Consider the following 23,631-nt stretch of genomic DNA (forward strand, 5'->3'; position numbering starts at 1 on the left):
AGAAAGTCACAGAACACTCTTCCTGGGTTGGATGCTGGACCCGTTGTACTGTAGAGGTTTGACCACCATGGAAAAGCTAGGAAAAAGTAGTCTGGGCTTATAACTTATCCTGTTCCTACTTTATAGAGTTTCTTCCTTTTATGTTCTTGGAAATTTAATGACCTACCTAGATTTGAGAAGCTGGAGCACCAAATGCAAGTTCCTGATTTATCACCTTCCCAATTAAGATGCGTGGTATCTTAAATGTCCCTAAAGAAATGCAAACAGTCTAGCATGATAAAATTCTAGGGTGAAACACAGCCTTTAAGCTATGGGTTTCTCATAACCAGTTTTCATGCCTGAGTTCAGGAGCATGTAGTCAGGGCTTGACAGGGCCTCCAGAGTGTTCAGGGGTTCAGAACAAATGGTTCCTGGGGCTTCAGCCACAGCAGCCACTATCTGCTCAACTCATGAGACACGGCATGACTCTAGGACACGGCAGCCCCACAACCCACCCAAATGTGTGGACACTGGAGATACCAAGCCCAACAAGCCTTCTCTATGTTGGTCTGTGGAATCAGATGAATGGCTCAATTTTTATTTAACTTTGGGTGACGGGGCAGGGAACTCTGGCCATTCAGGTTCTCAATCACGTCTGGCCAGTTGTCCTACCAGATTTCATATCTCTATCTCCAAAATCTCTGAGGTAATGATATATTTAAAACCCTCTAAAATAAATAAATGTTGGAAATTTTGAGAACATAAATGTGTTTACCCCAGAATAACCCACATGCCTAATTGTTTCTGTCCTTGATGGAAAATGCCCACTTCAATGTTTTCATTCAGTGCTGCCTCTGTGGGGCCACATCTCCTCAGTTACAAAAATTCAAGGTAGTTGTATCTGAGTTTCTTATCACTGCCTGGACTGGAGCCTGATGCCTCTCATAAGATGTATGTCTTTGCAGTCACTGTAGCTGAAGAAAGGGCTTAACAAGCAATAGTTTTCAGTTATGGTGTTTAAAGAGAGAGATGCATGAAAATAAATGATGGCTAGCACTTGGATTATAAAATAAAATCCACGTTGTCATAATTGCTTAATAATTCAAAACAGTTTTACATGTTTAATTTGGAGGCCAGCTGAGCTCCACACAGATTTGGTTTTGTTTCCTGATATCCAGAAGTTTTCAGTTTAAGAATTTCTTAATGCAAAGGCTCATTGGAAGTCTCACAAATTCTGGTTTTCTAACACTGTTTTGCCAAGACAAAATGACCCTGGTCTAGAATGCATTGCATAAACAGCTTATACTTTGTGGACTGTTGCCCATTGCTTAAAAGCAGAGTGGTTAGTCGGGCAAAGAAATAGTGCTGTTGAAGTGTAATTGTTACTCAATAAAAAATGAGTTGCTCACATTTGATTTCCATACTGGGATTAATAGAAGCCATGACTAGAGTCAGGATTGCAACAAATAAAAGTTAAAAAAGCCATAATTTTATTTTCTGTTAAGAGCTATTTGTTGGCTATGGTAAATGGAGCAACAGCAGGACCAGAAATAGCCCTCATTCATGCCTGGCTCCAGGGAGAAGACAGGCTGGTTTAAATGCATGGGTTTGGGGTATTTCCTTGGCCCTGTCTTATGTGCCTGGGGCTTCAGTGTTCCACACTTTCACCTTCCAGAGTCTGATGGTTTGGGTGTTCCCCTCCTTCACACTGGCCTGTCTGTGCTCTCGGCTTCTCTCGCACACTCAAGGTGTTTGCCATCACCTTTCTCCCATCGCCTACCTCTGGGATGACATCATTGGTATTCTTTTGTATCTACCATCCACATCATGAAATCTTCATTTTTGTCTACAGGATACCATATTCTGGTGATGCTGGTGCTTTCCTATTACCCACTTATCATGAGAAGTGAAGAGTCTCATAGTGAGCGCTGGTCGAGGTTATACTGTTGGTATTTCCCCGAGGCATGCTTATTATAACTATGCCCCGTACATCCTTACAATGAACAGTTCTTAGATTACAACTCCTTGGTTTTCAATAGCTTGGTCCACTTCCACCTTTCCCATTTTCTAAATCTTTGTAGAATATTATTTTTCCATTTTTTAAACACTTAAATAATAAATTCCAAAACTAAAGACTATCTGAGGCAGTTGCCTGATGTGAAAACATAGTCAAGCAGTCTTTGACTTGGAGATTGTGTACGAAGGGGTTTTTGTAGTCTGTGTCAAAACACAGAAACTTTTGTAAACATTTCGAAATCTTTCAAATATTTTTTTAAAAAGCCATTTTTTGGTAAAATAAAAAATTAACTTAGAATGGCAGCTTGTCTTGGAAAGTAGCTGACTGAACTGCGTTCATGAGCATCATTTTGTAACTTGACATCTGGCTCCTTTAATCAACAGCAAAAAGTTAAGTACTTGATCTTAGCTATTTCTGTATCTTTATCTGACTCCCATTATGTTGAAATTAACTATTTTTCAGTCTTTTCCACTTCACTGAGCTCTTTGAGTGTAGGATGTAGGTGCTCAACGAGTATTTGTTGAGCTAGAAACTGCACTTTATGAAATGAAAGACAAGAGCCTTCTCATGGTGGCATTAAAGACTGTGATGACAAAAGTAGTGCTGGGTTTGGGTGTTGGTAGTAATCTCCATGGCCGTATTTCATGAGGAAAATGGTGCTTTCTTAGTCTCATGGGATGTCATGGTCCAGATGAAGTGCCTTAAAACTCGTCCTCTGGCTACTGTTACCAGATCCCACACTGGCTGTTCTACAGTATTCAGCACTGTTACCAGATCCCACACTGACTGTTCTACAGTATTCAGCAATTGGATGTTTATGAGCTCTGTTCTTTCCTCAAGGAGCCAGAGGAAGAGCTATCCATGGAGGACAGTCCCAGCATTGTTAAAATGGACCAGGGTGGAAATCCAGGTTCACCATGTCGAGGGAGAAGATGCTTCCCCAAGGCACTTGGCTACATCACTGGTGATATGAAAGAATTTGCCAGCTGGCTTAAAGGTATTTTTGCTTCCATCCCTTGGAGAAGTAGTTTTGGGGAAAATGCTTTGCTGGTTCTTCTACTCATATCTTTAGTTAGACTCTCTTCCCTTCTGTCTACATCTTTGTTCTCCATTTTTTAACTTTTTGTCTTCCAACCTGCAAACTTCTCCAAGTTTTTGTCATGCAGGTAGTGACCAGGGCCATATCAGAGGAAGGGACCTGGTTCCACCTTGTAATTTCAGTACTTAAAAACTGAAATTTTACTGTTAGTAATTCATTCCTTTGGCTTAAGTGTCTGAACATCTAAGCATGGAAAATAAGTTCATTCAATACTTTCTGGAACTGAGGTTCTAGAAGGGGCAGTAAGGGTTGAGCATAAAGAAACTGGATGATTTCAGGGATCTGGGGGAGGTCACTGAAGGGGAAAGGGTTCAGAGAAAAATCTTCAAGGAATATCGAAAATTAGCTTCACATTCATCAGAGGAGATTTTGCTTAGGACGACCCCTGGACTTGGGAAGAAGCACCATTAGCCTCACCATTTCCTTAGCTCTGCTCATCTCATCTCTTCCAGACAAACCCCAGGTGCTCCAGTTCATCGACTGGATTCTTCGGGGCATATCCCAAGTGATGTTTATCAGCAACCCCATCAGTGGAATCTTGATTCTGGTGGGACTCCTGGTCCAGAACCCCTGGTTGGCTCTCAATGGCTGTGTGGGAACGGTGGTCTCCACCCTGACGGCCCTGTTACTCAGTCAGGACAGGTAGGCACGTCCATCTAAGCCCATGCTTCTAGCTTCTGAGAACAGGAGACAGCCAGTGACTTAGAAGCCATGATAAAGTCCCACCCTCTCCAGGATAATCAACCTTTATTCCATAGAAGGCTTTATATTTGCATTTAGTCAGAGGTCAGGAAATCATTTATGGCCTCTTATTCATGGTACCTGGGTAAGCAGCTGGTCTGAATGATGCCAGACTGTCATGGCACTGTGTAGCAACCAGAACTAAGAAATAAATAATTCCTTGATGAATATCCAAAGGGCTCTTCTTTAATGATTGATCAATTATTTATCATCAACATCTTGTTTATTTGGGCAAAAATGCATACAAGTTCAGGAAAAGTTTTAGCAGCTTTAAAAAATCCCACTAATCCCATTTTATCTTATTTCCATATTTTTTGTTTTTTGTTTTTCTTGTCCTTTGTCCTTTTTTAGGTCTGCACCCGCGGCACATGGAGGTTCCCAGGCTAGGGGTCTAATCGGAGCTGTAGCCGCTGGCCTACACAAGAGCCACAGCAAGCCAGATCCAAGCCGTGTCTTTGACCTGCACCACAGCTCACGGCAACGCTGAATCCTCAACCCACTGAGCAAGGCCAGGGATCGAACCCCCATCTCGTGGTTCCTAGTCAGATTCATTTCCACTGCACCACCAGGGGAACTCCTGTTTCCATGTTGTAATTCAGCAAATTCAGTTTTCATGGATGGTGCAATGGTTAGCTCAGCTTCTAGAGAGATAAATTGCATAAATTCCAAGTAAGAAAGCTCTGACTTAAGAAATGTTAGTGTATCTTCTGAATTTGGAGTTAGGTTAAACATAGCATGTACTTTAGAAATTGATCTGCCATTGAAGAAGTGATCAGCTGACTCCCATCAGAGGGGTAGACAGTTCCTAACTAACCAGTTCTTTCAGGGGGCTGCTGGTCTTCCAGGTTCCAGGATCTATGTGTCAGCCCAGTGGGCTATCATTACACAGCTAAGCTCCAGTAACACCAAACTTGCCTAAGGAGGTTCTCACTAAGAGAGTCAGAAAATGCTCCACTTTCCCATCAGGCCCAAGGAGCATGATTTGTTGTCTATAATGCTGATGTTGTATCTTAGGTCAAATCCTGTTCTGATGCACATCAAGAGTCTGTCTAGTTTGGAGGAGTGGTCCAGGACTGTGTCATATCAAATCTTTACTGTTCTGTCCCAGTAAAGTTGACCCATTTTCCTTACCAGTTATCAGGTAGAAGACAAGCCATATTTACATGTGTTAGTTTTCAGATATCTTTTACTCTCCTCTGTCCTAAAGGGCACATTTAAAAAGGCAGTCCTCTGCTTTAAGTGAATATACATCTTCCTGTTGCTGTAACTATGGCATTCCATAATGTGTAGGTGTTGCAGCTAGTTTTTGTTGATCAAATTCAAGCTTTAAATCTGAAAGTCAGGGAGTTACATTGTGGCTCAGCAGGTTAAGAACCCAAAATACTGTCTATGAGGATGTGGGTTCAATCCCTGACTTCTATCAGTGGGTTAACGATCTAGCGTTACTGCAAGTTGTGGCATAGGTTGCAGATGCGTCTTGTATCCAGTGTTGCCATGGCTGTGGCACAGGCCGGCAGCTGCAGCTCCCATTTGACCCTAGCCTAGGAACTTCCATATGCTTTAGGTGTGGCCTTAAAAAATATAAAAATAAAAATAAAATAAAATAAAATAAAATAAAATAAATCTGAAAGTCCATAGTTGAGAGGACAACAGAAAGCTTTGCAGAGCTGGCCACTACCATCATGTATTTCTTCTGGGGTGAAACCAAAACAAATTACATCACCTCCCCATGTCCCAAAGAATTATTTAAGGAAGGCAAAGTGCTGTTGGACATGGAGTCCCACCTCTAATGCCCTCGACCAGATAAATGTAAGTGACATCACCTTGTCCAACTTCAACTCACTGCTACATCACCTTCCCCTGAGGCTCTGTATTCAGCCTCACTGCCCCCTTCACTATCTGCACAGCCTATGACTGCCACAGACCATCCCTGAACGCTGGGTGTCTTCAAGGAGCCAAATGTTGCCAACTCTCAGAGCCTGGGGTAGGGGTGAGGGGAGTGGCTGGCTTGTCAGCCCTGGGGCTTATTCTATAGAAATCATTCCATTTCTCGCTTGAGGCTTCTGATTTCCAATTATGAAATGGGAACAATTTTGGCCAAGCGTAGAAATTTACCCATAGGACAACATTTAGAAGTGAGGTTAAAGAGATCCCACTGTGGCTCAGTGGGTTAAGATCCCAACTAGTATCCATGAGGATGTGGGTTCCATCCCTGGCCTTGCTCAGTGGGTTAAGGAGCCAGTCTTGCCCATGAGCTCTGGTAAGTAGGTCACAAACATAGCTCAAATCTGGCTTTGCTGTGGCTGTGGTGTAGAGTGGAAGCCACAGCTCAAATTCCACCCCTAGCCTGGGAACTTCCATATGCAGCAGATGCAGCCCTAAAAAAAATAAAAATAAATTTTAAAAAATTTTTTTAAAAAGGAAAAAAAAAAAAGGTTAAATGCTGAGAAGCAAAAAGGACTCAAGAAAGAATTAGGTGCAAATAGTCACATGATTAAATGGAGCACTTGGCCAATAAAAGAAAAGTTTATTTGGAGACAACCAAGTAAAAGCACAGGAAGATGAAAACGTATTCTAAGTTGGAAAACTTGTGTTTATAAGATCAAAGACACCATGGAAGTGAATTTACTTTCCCAGAATCCTATATCTCTCAAACAGATAATCAACAAGAACTTACATTATAGAACAGGGAACTCAATATTCTGTAATACTTATATGGGAAAAGAATCTAAAAGAATGGATATATGTATATATATAACTGAGTCACTTTCCTGTATACTTGAAACTAACACTACACTATAAATCAACTATATTCCAAAATAAAATAAAAACTAAAATAAAGAAAAAAAGAGGAGTTCCCACCATGGCTCAGAGGAAATGAATGTGACTAGCATCCATAAGGACACAGCTTCAATCCCTGGCCTCGCTCAGTGGGTTAAGGATCCAGCATTGCCATGACCTGTGATGTAGATCACAGATGCGGCTCGGATCCTGCGTTGCTGTGGCTGTGGTATAGGCTGGCAGCTACAGCTCTGATTTGACCCCTAGCCTGGGGACCTCCAGACGCCATGGGTATGGCCCTAAAAGACACACACACACACACAAAAAGAATCATACACCTCTCACCAAGAAAATCAGACTTGGGAAACATTTTCAAGTAAAAGCTCTATTCAAGTCAGAGGCCCTAATGATTTTAAAGAAATAATAACTTTTGGAAGGAAAGGCTAAAAGAAAGCATGACTTACTGATTTTCCTTTCCTCTCCTAGCTGCTGGAATTCTGCCTTGAACTATGAACCCTCTGTAGGGGGTTGTTCTATATGGACATTTGTCTTTTATCTGTGGATATTTTATTTTTTTCATGCTTTTATTAGTGTTTGAAATAAAATCTTAAATATAATCTAGTGCTTTAAAGTAACTAGTACGTGGAAGTTATGTGTCACTTATGTGCAAGTCCAGCCAACACCCACCTGGGAAGTGTCCAAACTGTGCCTCTTGCCCACAGGTCCACCATTGCAGCAGGGCTCCATGGCTACAATGCCACCCTGGTAGGCATCCTCATGGCTGTCTTTTCAGACAAGGGAAACTATTTCTGGTGGCTGTTGTTCCCTGTGTGTGCTATATCCATGACTTGGTAAGTCATACTTGGTCTTTAAAATGCCTCTTAAAAATGTAGAGGGGGGAGTTCCCATCGTGGCTCAGCGGTTAACAAACCCAACTTGCATCCATGAGGATGTAGGTTCAATCACTCGCTGCACTCAGTGGGTTAAGGATCCAGCGTTGCCGTGAGCTGTGGTGTAGGTCACAGACGTGGCTTGGATCCCATGTTGCTTTGGCTCTGGAGTAGGCCGGTGGCTATACCTCCGATTGGACCCCTAGCCTGGGAACCCCCCTATGCCTCAGGTGTGGCCCTAAAAAGACAAAAAAAAATGTAGAGGGAGAGGGGAGAATGGGAAGTTATTGCTTAATGGGTACGGGGTTTCCATTTTGCAAGATGAAAAATGTTCTGGGAATGGACGGCAGTGATGGTTGTACAGGTGAAGGCCACAAAATGGAATGCTTTAGAATAGTTTCAATGATCAATTTTATGTTAAGTATATAACACAATTTTTAGAAAAGTATTTTTAAATTTAGATTTGGGATCTGGCTATTGGAAACAGGAACCATAAAAATACACTGAGGCAAGTGGCCCTCCACCCACACCACAGCCCTGCCCCAAGACTCTGATGTCATTAGTTTGGGGTGTTGTTAGGGCATTGGGAGTACATGGAATCCCAAAGTACAACCAAATTACAACCCCACATCAATGGTTCTCAAACATGCGTATTATTTATGGAGGACCTGTTAAAATAGACTGCCATGCCCTTCCCAGCCTTCCTGACTCAGTACAATAGGGGTGGAGCCTGAGAATTTTCATCTCCAACAAGTTCCCAGGTGATGCTGATGCGGCTGGTCCAGGGGCCACTCTGAGAACCACTGTGACTCTAGGAACTCCCCTTACTCCTCTGCCCCATCCCCTTTAAAAGAATTCTTTACTAAACCCAATTCCTTTTTTCACCCTAAATCCTTCAAATTAGTTTCTATGTTGACACCATCCTAAATTCTTTCTTTTGGAAGCAAACTTATCCTTCTTACTATGGTATATTTATAATATAAAATACTAGGAGTTCCCATTGTGGCTAAACAGAAATGAATTTGACTAGTATCCATGAGGATGTGGGTTCGATCCTTGGTCTCACTCAGTGGGTTAAGGATCCGGCATTGCCTTGAGCTGTGGTGTAGGTTGAAGAAGCAGCTCGGATCTGGCATTGCTGTGGCTATGGTGTAGGCTGGCAGCTACACCTCCAATTCAACCCCTAGCCTGGGAACCTCGGTATGCTGCAAGTACAGCCTTAAAAAAAAAAAAAAAAAAAAAAAAGAGTATAAAATACTAGTATCCACACAAATGAGAGGTGCAACCCACTATGGACAGTGTGCCCATCCTGGCCAAAGCCACAGGTGTGTGCAGGAGAACCTGCCGGCACAGCCCACCTGCTCAAGAGGAGCTGCTGACCTGTTCTGAAGACCAGGCTCAAGAGCAGGAGGCATCGCCTGCATGTAGTCACCACACCTTTTCCCCCAGCTCAAGAAACCTGGAGTTCTGACCTTATAGTGATGGCTCCTTGACAGGGTCAACAAGCGAGAGAATAAACAGGGCCCGGAGACCATCTAACCCAATCTTCCAGTTTATGGACAAGGAAACAGGAGTACCACCATGCCCAAGGTCATATAGTTCAACTGCTCAAGGACTCAAAACTCTGCTCCCTTGAGTTGAAGATCTTTTTCCTCCAGCCCACACCATATGCATCCTCTCTGGAACCACTCATTCTCTTTTTCGAAACTGAATATACTAAAACTCATGGAGATGCTACAAGAGTTCAAGGGGGAGGTTGCCTGGAGAAGGGACACATGAGCAAGGAGTACACAAGGGGCTTTAACTGTGTAGACAATATGTTTTATATGTCTTAAACACTTCAAAAATATTTTTAAAGGCTAGATTTATTACTCACTGTGAGCAATGCCAGAGCATAATTTTTCACAATCCAAATAGGCTATGAGTTGACTTTTTTATTTATGCAAGAATTATTCTATGACAGGATTTATTCCAGGTGTGCTTGGCTTTTGTGGTTTTGTTTTTGTTTTTGTTTTTCCTGTAAAAAGTTTGCCAACACACTTTTGGGACTACCTGCCAATGAAACGAAGCTCCTCCACAGCATAGAGATTCCATTTGTCAACCTGGCTTGACAAATGCATGCATGTCCTTCCATTTTGTTATCACATGCATATTCTTCCCTTCTGTTCTGTTGTTTTCAGTCCAGTTTTCTCAAGCGCATTGAACTCCATGTTCAGCAAATGGGACCTGCCTGTCTTCACTCTGCCCTTCAACATGGCGTTGTCAATGTACCTTTCTGCCACGGGACATTACAATTCATTTTTCCCAAGCAAATTGTTGACACCTGTAACCTCAGTTCCCAATGTCACCTGGTCTGACCTCAGTGCCCTGCAGGTAAGATACTCTATCTTCTCACATCTTCCCGAAGACACCACATATCCTCTTGGTTAATTGTCCATGAGCATCAGAACCTTAAAGAGACTCAGCTCTGGGTGGCCTTGCCTCCTTCCTCTCACCATCTACATGCTTATTTGGTCTACTCCAAAGCTTCGGGCTCAAAGGAATTTTTAAAATGACTATTTGGTCAAAACTAACATATCCCCCTCTTTTTCTAAAATCTGCAGTGCTGACTCCAGAGTACAGCTCCATTGGAATTCAGACATTCTATTTCAAACTTGGCTCTTCTTGGAGGGTAGGGAGGGGGTGGAATGTGGTGGGGGAGTTGTGATGGGGGCCAGCACTTGAGGCAGGGGCCGCCAGCCTGGGATTAAGTCCTTCTAACCTGCCTCCTCCAATTAAAAAAAATGGCTTCTGGAGTTCCCACTATGGCTCAGAGGTAACCAACCTGACCAGTATCCATGAGGACTTGGGTTTAATCCCTGGCCTCACTCAGTGGGTTAAGGAACTGGCATTGCCACGAACTATGGTATAGGTCACAGATGTAGCTCAGATTCTGTTTTGCTGTGGCTGTGGCATAGGCCAGAAAATGCAGCTCTAATTCAACCCCTAGCCTGGGAACTTCCATATGCTGCAAGTATAGCCCTAAAAAGACAAAAACAAAAAACAAAACTGGCTTCTTTCTGTTAGATCCCATTGAAGAACCTCTCTATTCTCATTTTCTTATGGTAGATCTCATAGAATATGTGTGACAATTCAGGGTTCCTGATGGAGCTTTGGAGGCATCAGATCATTGTTTTTTTTTTTCAATGCCAGTGCAAGCTCCGTCTCAGATTCCCTAAATCATAATCCCTGGGAGTGAGGCCTAGGAGCCTGTATGAACAAGCTCCCCAAATAATAATGGTGTGGGCCAGAGCTTGAGAACCAGTATCCTAGGATGTATGCTATGTGTCTCATTATAGATGTGCATAGGAAGAACACTATTTTTAAAAATCTAGTTAACCCAAATTAAATTCCAGCTTTTCCCACTGGTGTTTTTTTAATCTATTTAATATTTTTTAATTAGTCAAAAATTATTGTTAATTATTTTTTAAAAAACCACTTGGGAGTTCCCTGGTGGGATCCAGCATTGTCACTGCTGTGGCTCAGGTTCAATCCCTGGGCCAGGAACTTCGCATGCCACAGGTTTGGTGGAAAAAAAAAACTTGAATCAGAAGAAAACTAGCCTTACCTTTTTTAAGGTGCAAGAGACTGGCTTTCCCACTCTCAGATGGAAATAAGGTTATAAAACATTTTGCTGTCCTCTTTGCTGAGTGATCCAAATATGTGAGGAATTCAAATAGCCTTTTCTTTAGCTTCTTGCCCAGAAAACAAACGGGAGTATTTGGAAATAACTCGGAGGGAAAATAAAAAACCTATAGAACCCTCCATGAAAAAAACAGCACTAATTGATCTAAAACTGCCCTGTCCAATATGGTACCTATTAGCCCCGAGTGACTATTTTCATTTAAATGTAAAGTGAATTAGGGAGTTCTCGTTGTGTCTCAGTGGTTAACGAACCCAACTAGCATCCATGAAGATGCGGGTTGGATCCCTGGCCTCGCTCAGTGGGTTAAGGATCCAGCATTGCCATGAGCTGTGGTGTAGGCCACAGACATGTCTTGGATGCTGTGTTGCTGTGGCTGTAATGTAGGCCAGCAGCTACAGCTCTGATTCGACCCCTAGCCTGAGAACCTCCATATGTTGTGGGTGCGGCCGTAAAAGAAAAGAAAAAAATGTAAAGGGAGGAATTCCTGTCATGGCTCAGTGGTTAACGAATCCGACCAGGAACCATGAGGTTGTGGGTTCGATTCCTGGCCTTGCTCAGTGGGTTGAAGGTACGGTGTTGCCGTGAGCTGGTGAGCTATGGTGTAGATCGCAGATGCAGTTTGGATCTGGCATTGCTGTGGCTCAGGTGTAGGCCAGTGGCAACGGCTCCGATTGGACCCCTAGCCTGGGAACCTCCACATGCAGCACCAATGGCCCTAGAAAAGACAGAAAGACAAAAAAAAAAAAAAAAAAAGGAATTAAAATTAAATAAAATTTAAAACTTAGTTCCTTAGCTCCACTAGCCATATTTCAGGTGCTCAGTATGGGAGAACTCAGATATAGAATATTCCATCATTCTGGAGAGTTCTAGTAGACAGAGCTGATGTGGGGAAAGAGGGTCCTGTCTCTCTCCTGACTCTGAACTATCTATCACCCCAACATCACACTTAGTTCCGCTCTCACCCATCTCTCTGGCTACCTGAGAGATAGTTCTGCTGTCTAGTTCTGCGACAAAAACACACACGGTCTTTGCCCATGTCAAATTTCATGGTCTGGAAGGAACCATGTGTAGTCATGAAGATCCAGTGTGGGCTGGAAGAATTTAGGGCTCATCTTAGGTTAGAATCAAATTCACAGTGTGATGCTGTGCCCTGAGCAAGACCAGACCAGTGTTTGGAAGCCAATGTGAGGTCCAACCTAATGGCTGGAGGGATAGGACATGTCCTCGTACAAAGTTGTGCCTACCTATATCAGGCACTGCTTCCCCAAAGTCCTTTTCAAAAGGTACATGGAGAAGGTGGGAGGAGTGAGATGGGAGTTGCAGAAGGCCCCTTGCATTAAATAGCCTTCATGGAACTAACACAGCAAATTTTGCCGATCCCAGCCCTACTGGAAGTGTTGTCATAAAGAATTACCATTCATTAGCTCAAATCAAACCTGTACTCTTCCTGGGAACTGCCATTCTGTGAATTAAGAACTCAGTCAGAAAGTAGAATTGTGACACTTACATGTATTTTTGTATTCTGAAGACTGACAGTTTTTGATAACTGGAATGGGCCAAGGATATCTTGGTTTAAATTAACACACGTTCTCATTAACAACAGCGGTGTAAATGTGGTCCTGATTTTCAAACCTGCCAATAATTGCTTCTGAGTTATGGATAAGAAAATCTGACTTTGGGCCTCTGACCTTAGCACTAATAACTAAACGGCATGGGAGTAATAACACTTCTCTTGACCGTAGAGATGCATGGATATATGGCCTCAAAAGTGATGGAGACTTGAAAGCCACAGAAGTGTAAGCTGTGGTCCCTGCCATCCTCACTGGAAGGTATGGCCAGTCCTCAGTGGGGAGCAGTGACACCCCACTGGGAGCTTGTCATCCTCCAAAGCCAGGTGTCAGCACAAGCAGTAGAGCCAGTGAGCAAAAGGGTTTGGAGAAGGCATGCTGAGCAGGCATCAGGGATGGGCTTGGGTATCTTGGGGGATAAAGCAGAAGAATGACCAAGATTTTCCTGTAGACAGAAAGAGAGACTTTTCAAAATTAGTAACATCGATCTTGAAAAATAAGATATGCTAAATCTAAAATGATGTTGTATTGTGTTTGTGGGTTTCTCTCCAATTGTTCTAATGACTGCATTTTCTAAATCGTTTCTGCAGTTACTGAAGTCCCTGCCCGTGGGTGTTGGTCAGATATACGGCTGTGATAATCCGTGGACAGGGGGCATCTTCCTAGGTGCCATCCTCCTCTCCTCCCCACTCATGTGCCTGCACGCTGCCATCGGGTCACTGCTGGGGATAGCAGCAGGTGAGCCTAAGTTTTGTTACCAGGCACTGAGCAGCTCCTCTGCCCTGTCCATTGTCTCAGGTGGCATCGATACTCCAGACCTTTCTTGAAGGTCTGCTTACAAATGACCAAAGGGTGTTCTCAGATGCCTCCCCCCATCTCCTAGACAGCTCCCAGAGCATTCTGTCTTTATTCCAAAGCTCTGACCCCTCCTGTCTGCCTATAGGGCTCAGTCTTTCAGCTCCATTTGAGGACATCTACTCTGGACTCTGGGGTTTCAACAGCTCTCTGTCCTGCATTGCAATTGGAGGAATGTTCATGGCGCTCACCTGGCAAACCCACCTGCTGGCTCTTGCCTGCGGTGAGTATCCTGTGCATCTGGGGGAACAGTTGCTCATGACTATGGGATCGAAGTTGAGGATCAACAATAAAAAAGGACTGTGTGGGAAACTAGAGCAAGAATTCTAGTTTGAGCCACCTGCTATCTGCTCTGTGTGTGACCAAGGCAGCCTATGTCATCAGGAACACTCAAGCCTACCTCGTTGCTCATTTTGAAGAGAGGAGAGAGCCTGTTGAGTTGTACTGACCATTTTACAATATGTGTATGTTGGGGGGATATAAGCTTGACTTGCCCTATGTTCTTCATACTAATTGTTTAACCCAAGAAACTAAGAGGAAACAAGCTAAATATTAAATCATTCCTCTTGGTAAGTCAGATGGTATTTCATGGGCCCTTTGAGAATCACATGAATCCCACTGTTCCAAACTTGAGCAAGCATGAAAATCACCTGGAAGACTTTTAAAACCCAGATTGCTAGGTCTCGTCCCCATCTCAGACTCATTGTTAGAGGGAGTGTGGAGGAGTCTGCATTTTTAACAAGGTGCCAGGTGGTGCTAAAGCTGTTGCTCTGGGAACCACATTTTCAGAACTGCTGTATTAATCCTTTCTTACCTCCATATTCTAGCCAGACTCAGCCTGTCATAGCTAGACAGGGTTCCAGAGAGCTTTACTTCATCTTTCTCATTTTGCTGTTGGGGTTCTAAGGGCCAGAAAGAGCAGGTGATGTGCTGAAGGGCATCCAGTCAATTCGGGGTAAATGTAAACCCAGAATCCACATTCGCTAACCTCCAGAGTTATTCTACTCTCCCTCCCTTTAGTGCCATTCAGACCCTTGGGTGAAAACAGACCTCAAAGGCTTTAGATTTTGAAAAAAGCTAATGGGTTTCTCAGGTGTTTGTAAGGGGAAGCCCATAGCCTCTGGCATCTCTCATTCAAATAAAAGTATTTAAAATAATGTGCTAGAATAAGGGAAATGACACTTCCCAGGGGACAAAGGGGTGGAGGGAGAGTGAAACATGTAGAAACTTTTCTAATCAAATGGGAATATTTGTCTAGAGTCACTTTATCACCAGATTAATCAATCCAACCATCATTAAATTGGTAGGCCACATGTCAGGCAGGAGATAGAGTGGATTCCTGCCTTAGGCAGGAGGTGGGATGGAACCAAGCATTTCTAAGACCTGTTCAATTTGGATTGTCTGATGCCATAGCAAGATTAACAAAACTCAGGTTGGCTTTTCCGTTAGCCTTAAAAAGTGAAAGGAGGAATTCTAGTTGGTGGAAAGTGTGATCTGTACCAGCACAGGAACAGCCTGAGCACACACTTAAAGATCAAGCAAAAACTGTCCTGGTCACAGGAGTTGTTGATAAACTCTTTATAGACCATAGAAAAGGAGAAGCCAAAGATGCTGACAGATGTGTTTCCCCAAAGCGGTAATAGCTTCATTATTTTCTTTATTGTGAAAGTAGTACAGGCCTGGAGTTCCCTGGTGGCCTAGTAGTTAAGGATCTGGTTTTGTCACTGCTGTGGCTCAGGTTTGAGCCCTAGCCCAGGAATTTCCACATGCCACGGGCACAGTCAAAAAATAAAAAGTAATATAGGCCTATTATACAAAACAAAACAAACAAAATTCAATCAATACAGAAGAGTACAGAGCAGAAAATTAAAATATGCCATCCTACTCCCTCAATAGAACTTTTTTGTCTCCTTCTTGTGAGGACCCTGTGATTACATTAGGTTCACTTGAATAATCCAGGATAATCCCCCCACCAAAGTTAAAGGCAAGATCTTTAACTTGATCACAGCTGCAAAGTCCCTTTGGCTATGTAAGGTAACATGTTCGCAAATTCTGGGCATTAGGACTTGGACGTCTTTGAGGGCCTTTATTTCTGCCCCCTACCTTCACCCCTACCCTCTTTTGGATAGATCAGACTTTCTTTATTAGTATTTCACATTGGTTAAGGAAGTATACTGAATTAGTTAAGAGCCCAGACTTTGGTACCAAATATCCTAACTCTGTCTATTTTAATTTCAGTAGATGCCAAATGTACCCCCATAGTAAGCCATACCAATTTCCCCCACCATAGAGAATACCCATTTCATCCACACTGGGCACTATCAGTCTTTTTTTATCTTTGGACATAAAGTTTGAGACAGACCTTAGCAAGTTTCAGCTTGCCCACATCACCCCAATACTGCCAAGCATAAGACCAACCTTGTCAGCCAAGGTAAATAAATAACCAATGTTTATTACACAGAGCAGCTCTCTTATTAGCGCCTATGGCTTTATCAGGAAGAGGACTTGAGAATCTCTGATAGAGCCTAATAATGCTGCCTTCCCTGTGATCCTAAACCAGAAACTGCAAGGCCAGGGAAGTCTTCAGTCTTGTTATCTTATCAGGGCAAATTTTGTATCTCCTTTTACAAGTAATCGTGGTAGGACTTGTACATGGTAGTCTGTGGGAAGGGATGTTGTCTGTGAAGAACTGGGATCCAGCCTTCCCTTCGGCTATCAAGGGCCTTTCCTCTCCCTCAGCTAATCAGAACACTGCCAGGGTCATCACCTCCCAACCATGGTGTGCAGAACTCCACTGCTAATGTAAGCCCAACTCAGCCAGTCTTAACTGATGGGCAGCAACTATTGATAGTCAGACAATCTTACTATAGAAAGAAAAGCAACATGGAGTTCCTGTCATGGCTCAGTGGTTAACGAATCCGACTAGGAACCATGGGGTTGTGGGTTCGATCCCTGGCCTTGTTCAGTGGGTTGAGGATCCGGCGTTGCCGTGAGCTGTGGTGTAGGTCACGGCTTGGATCCCGAGTTGCTGTGGCTGTGGCATGGGCCAGTGGCTACAGCTTCAATTGGACCCCTAGCCTGGGAACCTCCATGTGCCGTGGGATCAGCCCTAGAAAAAAGGCAAAAAGACAAAAAAAAGAAAAAAGAAAAAGAAAGAAAGAAAGAAAGAAAGAAAGAAAGAAAGAAAGAAAGAAAGAAAGAAAGAAAGAAAGAAAGAAAGAAAGAAAGAAAGAAAGAAAGAAAGAAAGAAAGAAAGAAAAGCAACATGGTACTGAAACAGCATGACACTATGAGACTTGAACACGAAAATTGTGTTAATAGGTATTAAGCTTTTGCACCCCAGGAGAAAAAGGCAATAACGTCTCATGTGCTCAGGGGAAGGGTCATAGAAAGACCTGTACTCAGGTGAGCATGGACAGTGTGTCCCTGGTATTTAGCCAAGGGCAAGTGATTATGTCTTTTATTTTTTGCTTTCTTTTTTTTTTTTGCTTTTTAGGGCTACACCTGTGGCATATGGAAGTTCCCAGGCTAGGGGTCAAATCAGAGCCACAGCAATGCCAGATCCAAGCCATGTCTGTGACCTACACCACAGCTCATGGAAATGCCATATCCCCAACCCAGTGATAGAGGCCAGGGATCAAACCCACATCCTCATGGGCTCTAGTTGGACTCATTACCACTGAGCCACAATGGGAACTTCCAAATATTTCTTGAATGACTGAATAAATGAATGAGTGAGTGAATGAATGAATGAATGAATAGGGAAGAAGAATGAATGATATTATCAAAACCAAGCAGAAAAATTCCTCCAACCCAATCCTTCTGCTCAGAGCAGTACCTCAACCCCATGGTGATAGAGATGAGTTTATAACTGCTGTTTGTGAAAATACGTGATTTTACTTGAGGTTCATTACCTCCCTGCAAAGCATCTCTTCATGTTGCCTTCTTATAGATGATGAAACTAGATTCCCAGTGCAGTGATTTACTGTACAGCCAACAAGATGGCAGAGCTGGGATTTGAAACCCAAATCATTTCCAAAGATGAGACTTTCCCATTAGGGTGAAACAGTACAGATTAGCATACTATAAAATAGAAGAACTAGATATCCTGTTGAACAAAACATATTAGGATAAAAAGCTAAAATATCAAAAAAAAGAATGGTATCCTATAGTAAAGGAGGCTCAGAGGGTCCCTCCCCGATGCCTGCCCCACCCCCCAAAGCAGCCAATGTGATTTCTCCTTGGACGCGAGGACCAGATGATGAGTTGTCTAACAGTGAGTGCTGGTGGCCAAGTAGCCATCAGGCCATTATACCAAGCTCGTTCTTCAGGCTGCCTCTGCGAAACCTAAAGGCCTCCCTGAGCCTCCTTGTGCCCCCTGCTCAGCCACAACTGAGGAGTTGAGAATTAGCTAGTTGAGACCTTTGTTTTTGTTGTTTTACATTGAAAGTCATACAGGTTCTCAGATTACCTACTCTAAAAATTTGTGTTCAAAGTAAATAAAACACAGAATGTTAACTCGATCTCTAGTCCAACCTTCACAAGATTTGGAAAAATATTATTATGGGACAGAGGGGAGATCAAGGCCCTGTTCAGTTTCTGCTGATTACTGAGTTACTTCGTTGTTGTTTTTTTGTCTTTTTTTTGGTGGGAGGGGGGCTGCACCTGCAGCATATGGATGTTTCCAGGCTAGGGGTCGAATTGGAGCTGTATCTGCTAGCCTGTCCCACAGCCACAGCAACCCCAGATCCGAGGTTCATCTGCGACCTACACCACAGCTCACAGCAATGCCGGATCCTTAACCCACTGAGAGAGGCCAGAGACTGAACCGGTGTCCTCATGGATACTGGTCAGATCTTTCTGCTTAGCACGACGGGAACTCCCTTTATTTTTTTTTTTTTAATGCCATAATTTTTTGTAACTGTGAATTCTAACCATTGATTTAAAAATCCCAGGTGCAGTGAGAGTGTATGCTATCTCAAGGAATATTTATGTCTCATTTTAATTAAATTATGCTTGGATAAAATACGAGGGAAGTTTATTTACCATGGAAGGCATTTTCTTAAGTGTTAGTATTAATAGCAACAAAATAGTAATCTTAGAAAAGCTACCCGGGAGTTCCCATTGTGGCATAGCAGAAACGAATCCAACTAGGAACCATGAGGTTGCAGGTTTGATTCCTGGCCTCGCTAAGTGGGTTAAGGCTCCCGCGTGGCTGTGGCTTTGGTGTAGGCCAGCAGCTGTAGCTCTGATTTGACCCCTAGCCTGGGAACCTCCATATGCTACAGGTGCGGGCTTAAAAAGCAAAAAGGTAAAAAAAAAAAAAAAAGAAAGAAAGAAAGAAAAGAAATGAAAAGCTACTTTCATTGAGTACTTACTGTGTGCTATCTTCTTTCATGCTCACACCAACCTGTGAGAAGGTCCTATTATCTGCACAGCACAGGTGAGGAAATGCAGGCTTAGAGCAGTGGCACCAGGATCCTAAGAGGTGGAGTCTGGATGTGAACTCAGAGCTGCAGACTCTTAGCTCATACCTGTAACCAGGGTGCTGGACTAGCTGGTGAAACACACAAGTTTACATCCCAGGGGACTTACAGAGAGGCAGTCTTTCCTGTAATGAAAAGTGCAACTACCAAACATTTTTCTTTCTTTCTTTTTTGTTTATTTATTTATTTATTTATTTATTTATTTATTTATTTATTGTAGCCTTGTTCACAGCCTACCTTGGGGCCAGCATGTCACACCTGATGGCTGTGGTAAGTTTGCTTTAATCTCACTTTCTCATCTGCATGATTAACCAGTTTTCCATGATATGGAAGACTTCCTGAAGCCCGGCTAGGTCCAGGGAGGGATCCATGACTGATAGCCATCACTGTCCATCTCCTGGGCCCACCTCTCCTTACCCTCCAGCATCACAGGACACTTTAGTCCAAAGCACAATCACCAGGCTTGCTAGAAATATCAGACTATTTGATTTAAAGAAGTGAAACTTAGAATGGTGTCAAGTTCACACTCTGAGGGTCAAGAAGTGATTATCTTCTACCTAAACAGAAAACCAAAATTATGTAATAGTTGAGAAATCAGAAAAAAGAAGGAAGGAAAGGATAATTGGCTAAGAACCCACATTTTTTTTTAATTACACTAACAGTTTTTCGTACCCCTTGTCTTTTTGCAAATCCCCAGGCAGTCATCAGTAAGACTTTTTCAGACCCATGTCTGGCTGAATTATTTCATAGGCAATATTCTTGCCCATTAAGTGCCCATTAAGAATTCTCCTTCCTTTTTGGCACTGTCCTTTGACTTTCTCCTTCCCCTCCCCTGAGAAGCCCCATATCCTCAGCTGCTCTAAGGTCCCCCACCTCTCAGTGCTCTTCCTTACCCACCACTGCAGAGGATGCAGGGCCAGTTCCTGATAATGCCATCCATGCTGATGTGGTCATGGCTACTAGTGCATCAGGACTGCATCTAGCCCTCACCACAGCAGCTCAGAGAGTTTACCTGGGAGGGTCCTTCTGGAAACAATATCTTGATGGTGAAACACCAAAGCCCTATTACAGGCATGATGGGATGCCTTAGAACTTGTGGGGCCCTTCGCATCCCAACAAAGGTTCACAGACCTTGGTCTGTGGGCCAGAACTGGGCAGGCTGCAAAACAGAGTCAGCTAGGAAGACTTTGAAAAGTGTAGCTCCTCAGGCCCTGTACTTTGGCATTGCTGATAGAGTAGCTCCTGTATGATGCTTGGGTATCATCTGTACATCCAGGTGACTGCGATGTGCAGTCAGGTTTGGGTACCATCACACCCTGAGGGTCCATGTATAGGGCCAAACCTAACCAAGTACCTGGTGTGTGCTCAGAATTGCGTGAGTTACCATGGACACACAGAAGGAGGAGCTACCCTAGAGGAGCTTAGAGTCTATTTGAGAAGTAAAACAAGTAAAGTCCAAGACTTAGATGGCATAGAAGTCAAGAGGGAGGTCCCCTGGGGCTGAACTAATCAAAGAAGGCCTTGTGGACAGGATGAGTGGTCAGGAGGCACTGATGGTTTACTCAGTGTCATGTCTGGGAGGCAAGTGTCATCTTTGCTCATAGAAGTACAAGATGCACAAATTGAGACACCTGACATCCCTAAAGGAGGGGTGCTTACATTTCGATGGCTGGATGTCCTGAGACCTTAAACTCAGTCTCCACAGGGACAAGCTGAGTCCAGGGCAGTCCACCCTCAGGGACTCATCCCCTGAGCTGAATGGAAGTAGAGCAAAACATGATACCTTATGCAGACTAACTTTCTGACAGGATCTCAAAGGAGCACGTGGCTTGTCTCTCCTTCTCCAGGTTGGATTGCCATCTTGTACCTGGCCCTTCTGTTTGGCCACACTGCTGTTCCTCCTGGTGACCACGAAAAACCCCAACATCTACAGGATGCCCCTCAGTAAAATCACTTATTCTGAAGAAAACCGCATCTTCTACCTACAAACCAAGAAAAGGACGATGGAAAGCCCTTTGTGAGCACAGCCCAATCCACAGCCATGGTCACAAGTCATTTCTGACTACCTGCCCCAGTTGACTTCCAGGGTCTCAAAACTGTTGTTTTTACCAGTAACGAATTCTATACTAACCCATCAGTGATCTGTTTTTATGCTCATTTTGTATTTTTCTTTCTTTCTTTCCAGAATATCCCCAAACAAGTGACAGACACATCAAGGTGATGTGCTCTGGCTATGGAACATTAAACCCTCGTGGGGCGTTGGCACTAAGACTGTGCTATATAAAGTCAGAGCGGTCCAACAGAAAGAGGAAGTAAGACTAAAGCTAATTATTGATATTTATTGATCTTCTTGGTGTTTTAGTTAGCTACATGATGTTAACAGTATTAAAAATTAATCTATGTAAACCAACTAAGCCTTAAGTGAATGGAATGCATAGTCACAAAATCAGATCAAAGTCAACCCTGAATTCCAATATAAGCCACTGGCTTATTTATAATCAGTGCAAGTTACACCTTATAGCTGTGGTCGACATGGCAGGGCTGGTCACTAGGCTCTTTCCCCAGCTCTTCAGTAGAGCGGCCTCCGTCCTGTTCTACCTGTGTGGCCTTCTCTTACAGGAGATGGTTTGTTCGTCTCAGTCTGGCATAGCTACGGGAGGGAGAGTGGGATCCTGCCCATTAAATTGATTCTGTCTTGTCACTTTTCTTGGACATTGCAAAGGACTTTTTTCAGCAGAGTTTATTATCTTTTTCTTATGAGAACAGATTGGTTTTCAATGAGGTAAAATAAGAGAAGTCCCTGGCTTCAGCAATTCCTAAATATTAAAGAAAGTTACATTTTTCTAAAAGACCTAGCATAGCTATTTTTACTTTAATCTCTAAATTCATTTTGTAAATTCCATGAAAGCATAGAATCAAATCATCACCCTCTGAGGGCCCTTTCAAGTCACGTTTTCAATTCATTGGAAGATGCTTTATGTATGATAAAGCCTGAAAGATAATGCCAGATTGTTTCTGGGAAGTTTAGAGGTTGTTGAATTCTTACTTTAAAAATATTCACTGGTGTTCCCGTTGTGGCTTAGCAGAAATAAATCTGACTAGTAACCATGAGGACGCAGATTCAAGACCCGGAGGCCTTGCTCAGTGGGATAAGAATCCAGCATTGCCATGACCTGTGGTGTAGGTCACAGACACAGCTAGGATCCTGTGTTGCTGTGGCTGTGGTGTAGGCCAGCAGCTACAGCTCCAATTCAACCCCTATCCTGGGAACCTCCATATGCCTTGGGTGTGGCCCTAAAATAAAAAAAAAATCCCTATTTCTGCACGCACACAATATTCTCCCTCAGAAACCAATGGTATTGAACCACCAAAAAGAAATACAGGTAAAGGAGTCTCTGGTTTGGTTTTGTTTGTGTATGTTATCAGCCCTATAAAGATTCTGTAACCAAACAAGCGGAAACCAGCAGTGGGAAGCTTTGGAATTTCAGAGGATTGGAAAGAGAAACTGGAAGCCTAAAGGTTTTTTCCTCTTTGGGATTGAAGAACTCAGAACAAAATATATAATTTGCTGAATGAACAAACAGAAGAAGGGAAGTAAACCTACAAACATTTTAGAAACAAGTTCCCTTCTTCATTTTCTCAGGAAAACACTGTCCCAATTTTAAAACCCTGTGGCCAAAAGCCTTTTGAAATCATGACTTTGCAACTGCCATACAGTCATATATGTTCCTGTGGAAAAACTAAATCTTATTAGAGAATTTGTGAAATAAGAGTTGTGGTGCCCGGGTGGGATGGGGCTGGGGGGACAAAAAAGCAAGCAGATCCAAGGATCACCAGGAGCAGAGAAGCTGGACTGCAGTTGAGTGAAAGGGAGCCTTTCAAGGTCTTCAAGTCCATCTTCAGAACAAAGCTCTAGCCAGCTGATCACACATCCTGTTCCTGTGAGCTCACATAGACTTGTAAATAGGAACATTGTAAAGCCTGTACATTGTCTAATTTAAATGGTATTAATTTTCGCAAGCTATTTTTGTTACTAAGTATTATACTAATAATTTTAGTGAGTATTTTGTTGATTTTCTTAGGGAGCATTTGTATTCTTTTCTATTGCCTGTATAACAAATTTCTATGTAAAAATGTGAATAAATTATACTCATAGCTCAATTTTGTGTACATTTTGTTTAAAAGTCATACGCCTTTTTATAGCTATTGTGTTCATTAACAATCACACAGATAATTATGTATTGCTGATATTTCCGTGTACTAGAATCCTTATTCCTTTCTTCTATTTCGTAATAGCACCAGAGGCATAATTGAGCAACCCCTCTTCAATTCCAGATTCATGGGCCCATCCCCTTGGGTACCCTCTTAACTATCCACTGTTCTCCTCACTCAGAGCTTGACAGTTATAGATGTCCTAACACTTTGAGAAGAATAACATGAGAGCCAGCTTCTACTCATTCCCAGACAGGCCCTGGGTACCCATCAGGACTGACCCTGGGTCATCACCTCTTCTAGGTCAGCTACTGTTCA

At 43.0% G+C, this 23,631-nt stretch overlaps 1 protein-coding gene across 6 annotated transcripts in view; it reads left to right on the top strand.

Moving 5' to 3' along the window:
• Positions 1-23,262, top strand: part of SLC14A1 (solute carrier family 14 member 1) — a 26,529-nt gene extending 3,267 nt beyond the window's left edge. For 3 of the 6 annotated variants that reach the window (XM_021092502.2, XM_021092470.2, XM_021092496.2), the window contains 9 exons: positions 2,837-2,993; positions 3,548-3,737; positions 7,340-7,468; positions 9,688-9,880; positions 13,351-13,498; positions 13,704-13,838; positions 19,322-19,371; positions 20,949-21,118; positions 21,287-23,262. In XM_021092502.2, coding sequence (XP_020948161.1) covers positions 2,858-2,993; positions 3,548-3,737; positions 7,340-7,468; positions 9,688-9,880; positions 13,351-13,498; positions 13,704-13,838; positions 19,322-19,371; positions 20,949-21,118; positions 21,287-21,305 — 1,170 coding nt within the window. In that variant the 5' untranslated portion in view covers positions 2,837-2,857 and the 3' untranslated portion in view covers positions 21,306-23,262. Of the gene's footprint in view, positions 1-2,836; positions 2,994-3,547; positions 3,738-7,339; positions 7,469-9,687; positions 9,881-13,350; positions 13,499-13,703; positions 13,839-19,321; positions 19,372-20,948; positions 21,262-21,286 lie in introns of those variants that run through there. The other 3 variants (XM_021092487.2, XM_084964882.1, XM_021092482.2) reach the window with 2 other exon arrangements.
• The last annotated feature ends 369 nt before the right edge of the window (positions 23,263-23,631 follow it).

Source organism: Sus scrofa, chromosome 1, assembly GCF_054392235.1.
Source record: "Sus scrofa isolate SSC_HxYL_T2T_F1_AM1 chromosome 1, Sscrofa_HxYL_maternal_Yorkshire_Landrace_v2.0, whole genome shotgun sequence".
NCBI classification, from domain to species: domain Eukaryota; kingdom Metazoa; phylum Chordata; class Mammalia; order Artiodactyla; family Suidae; genus Sus; species Sus scrofa.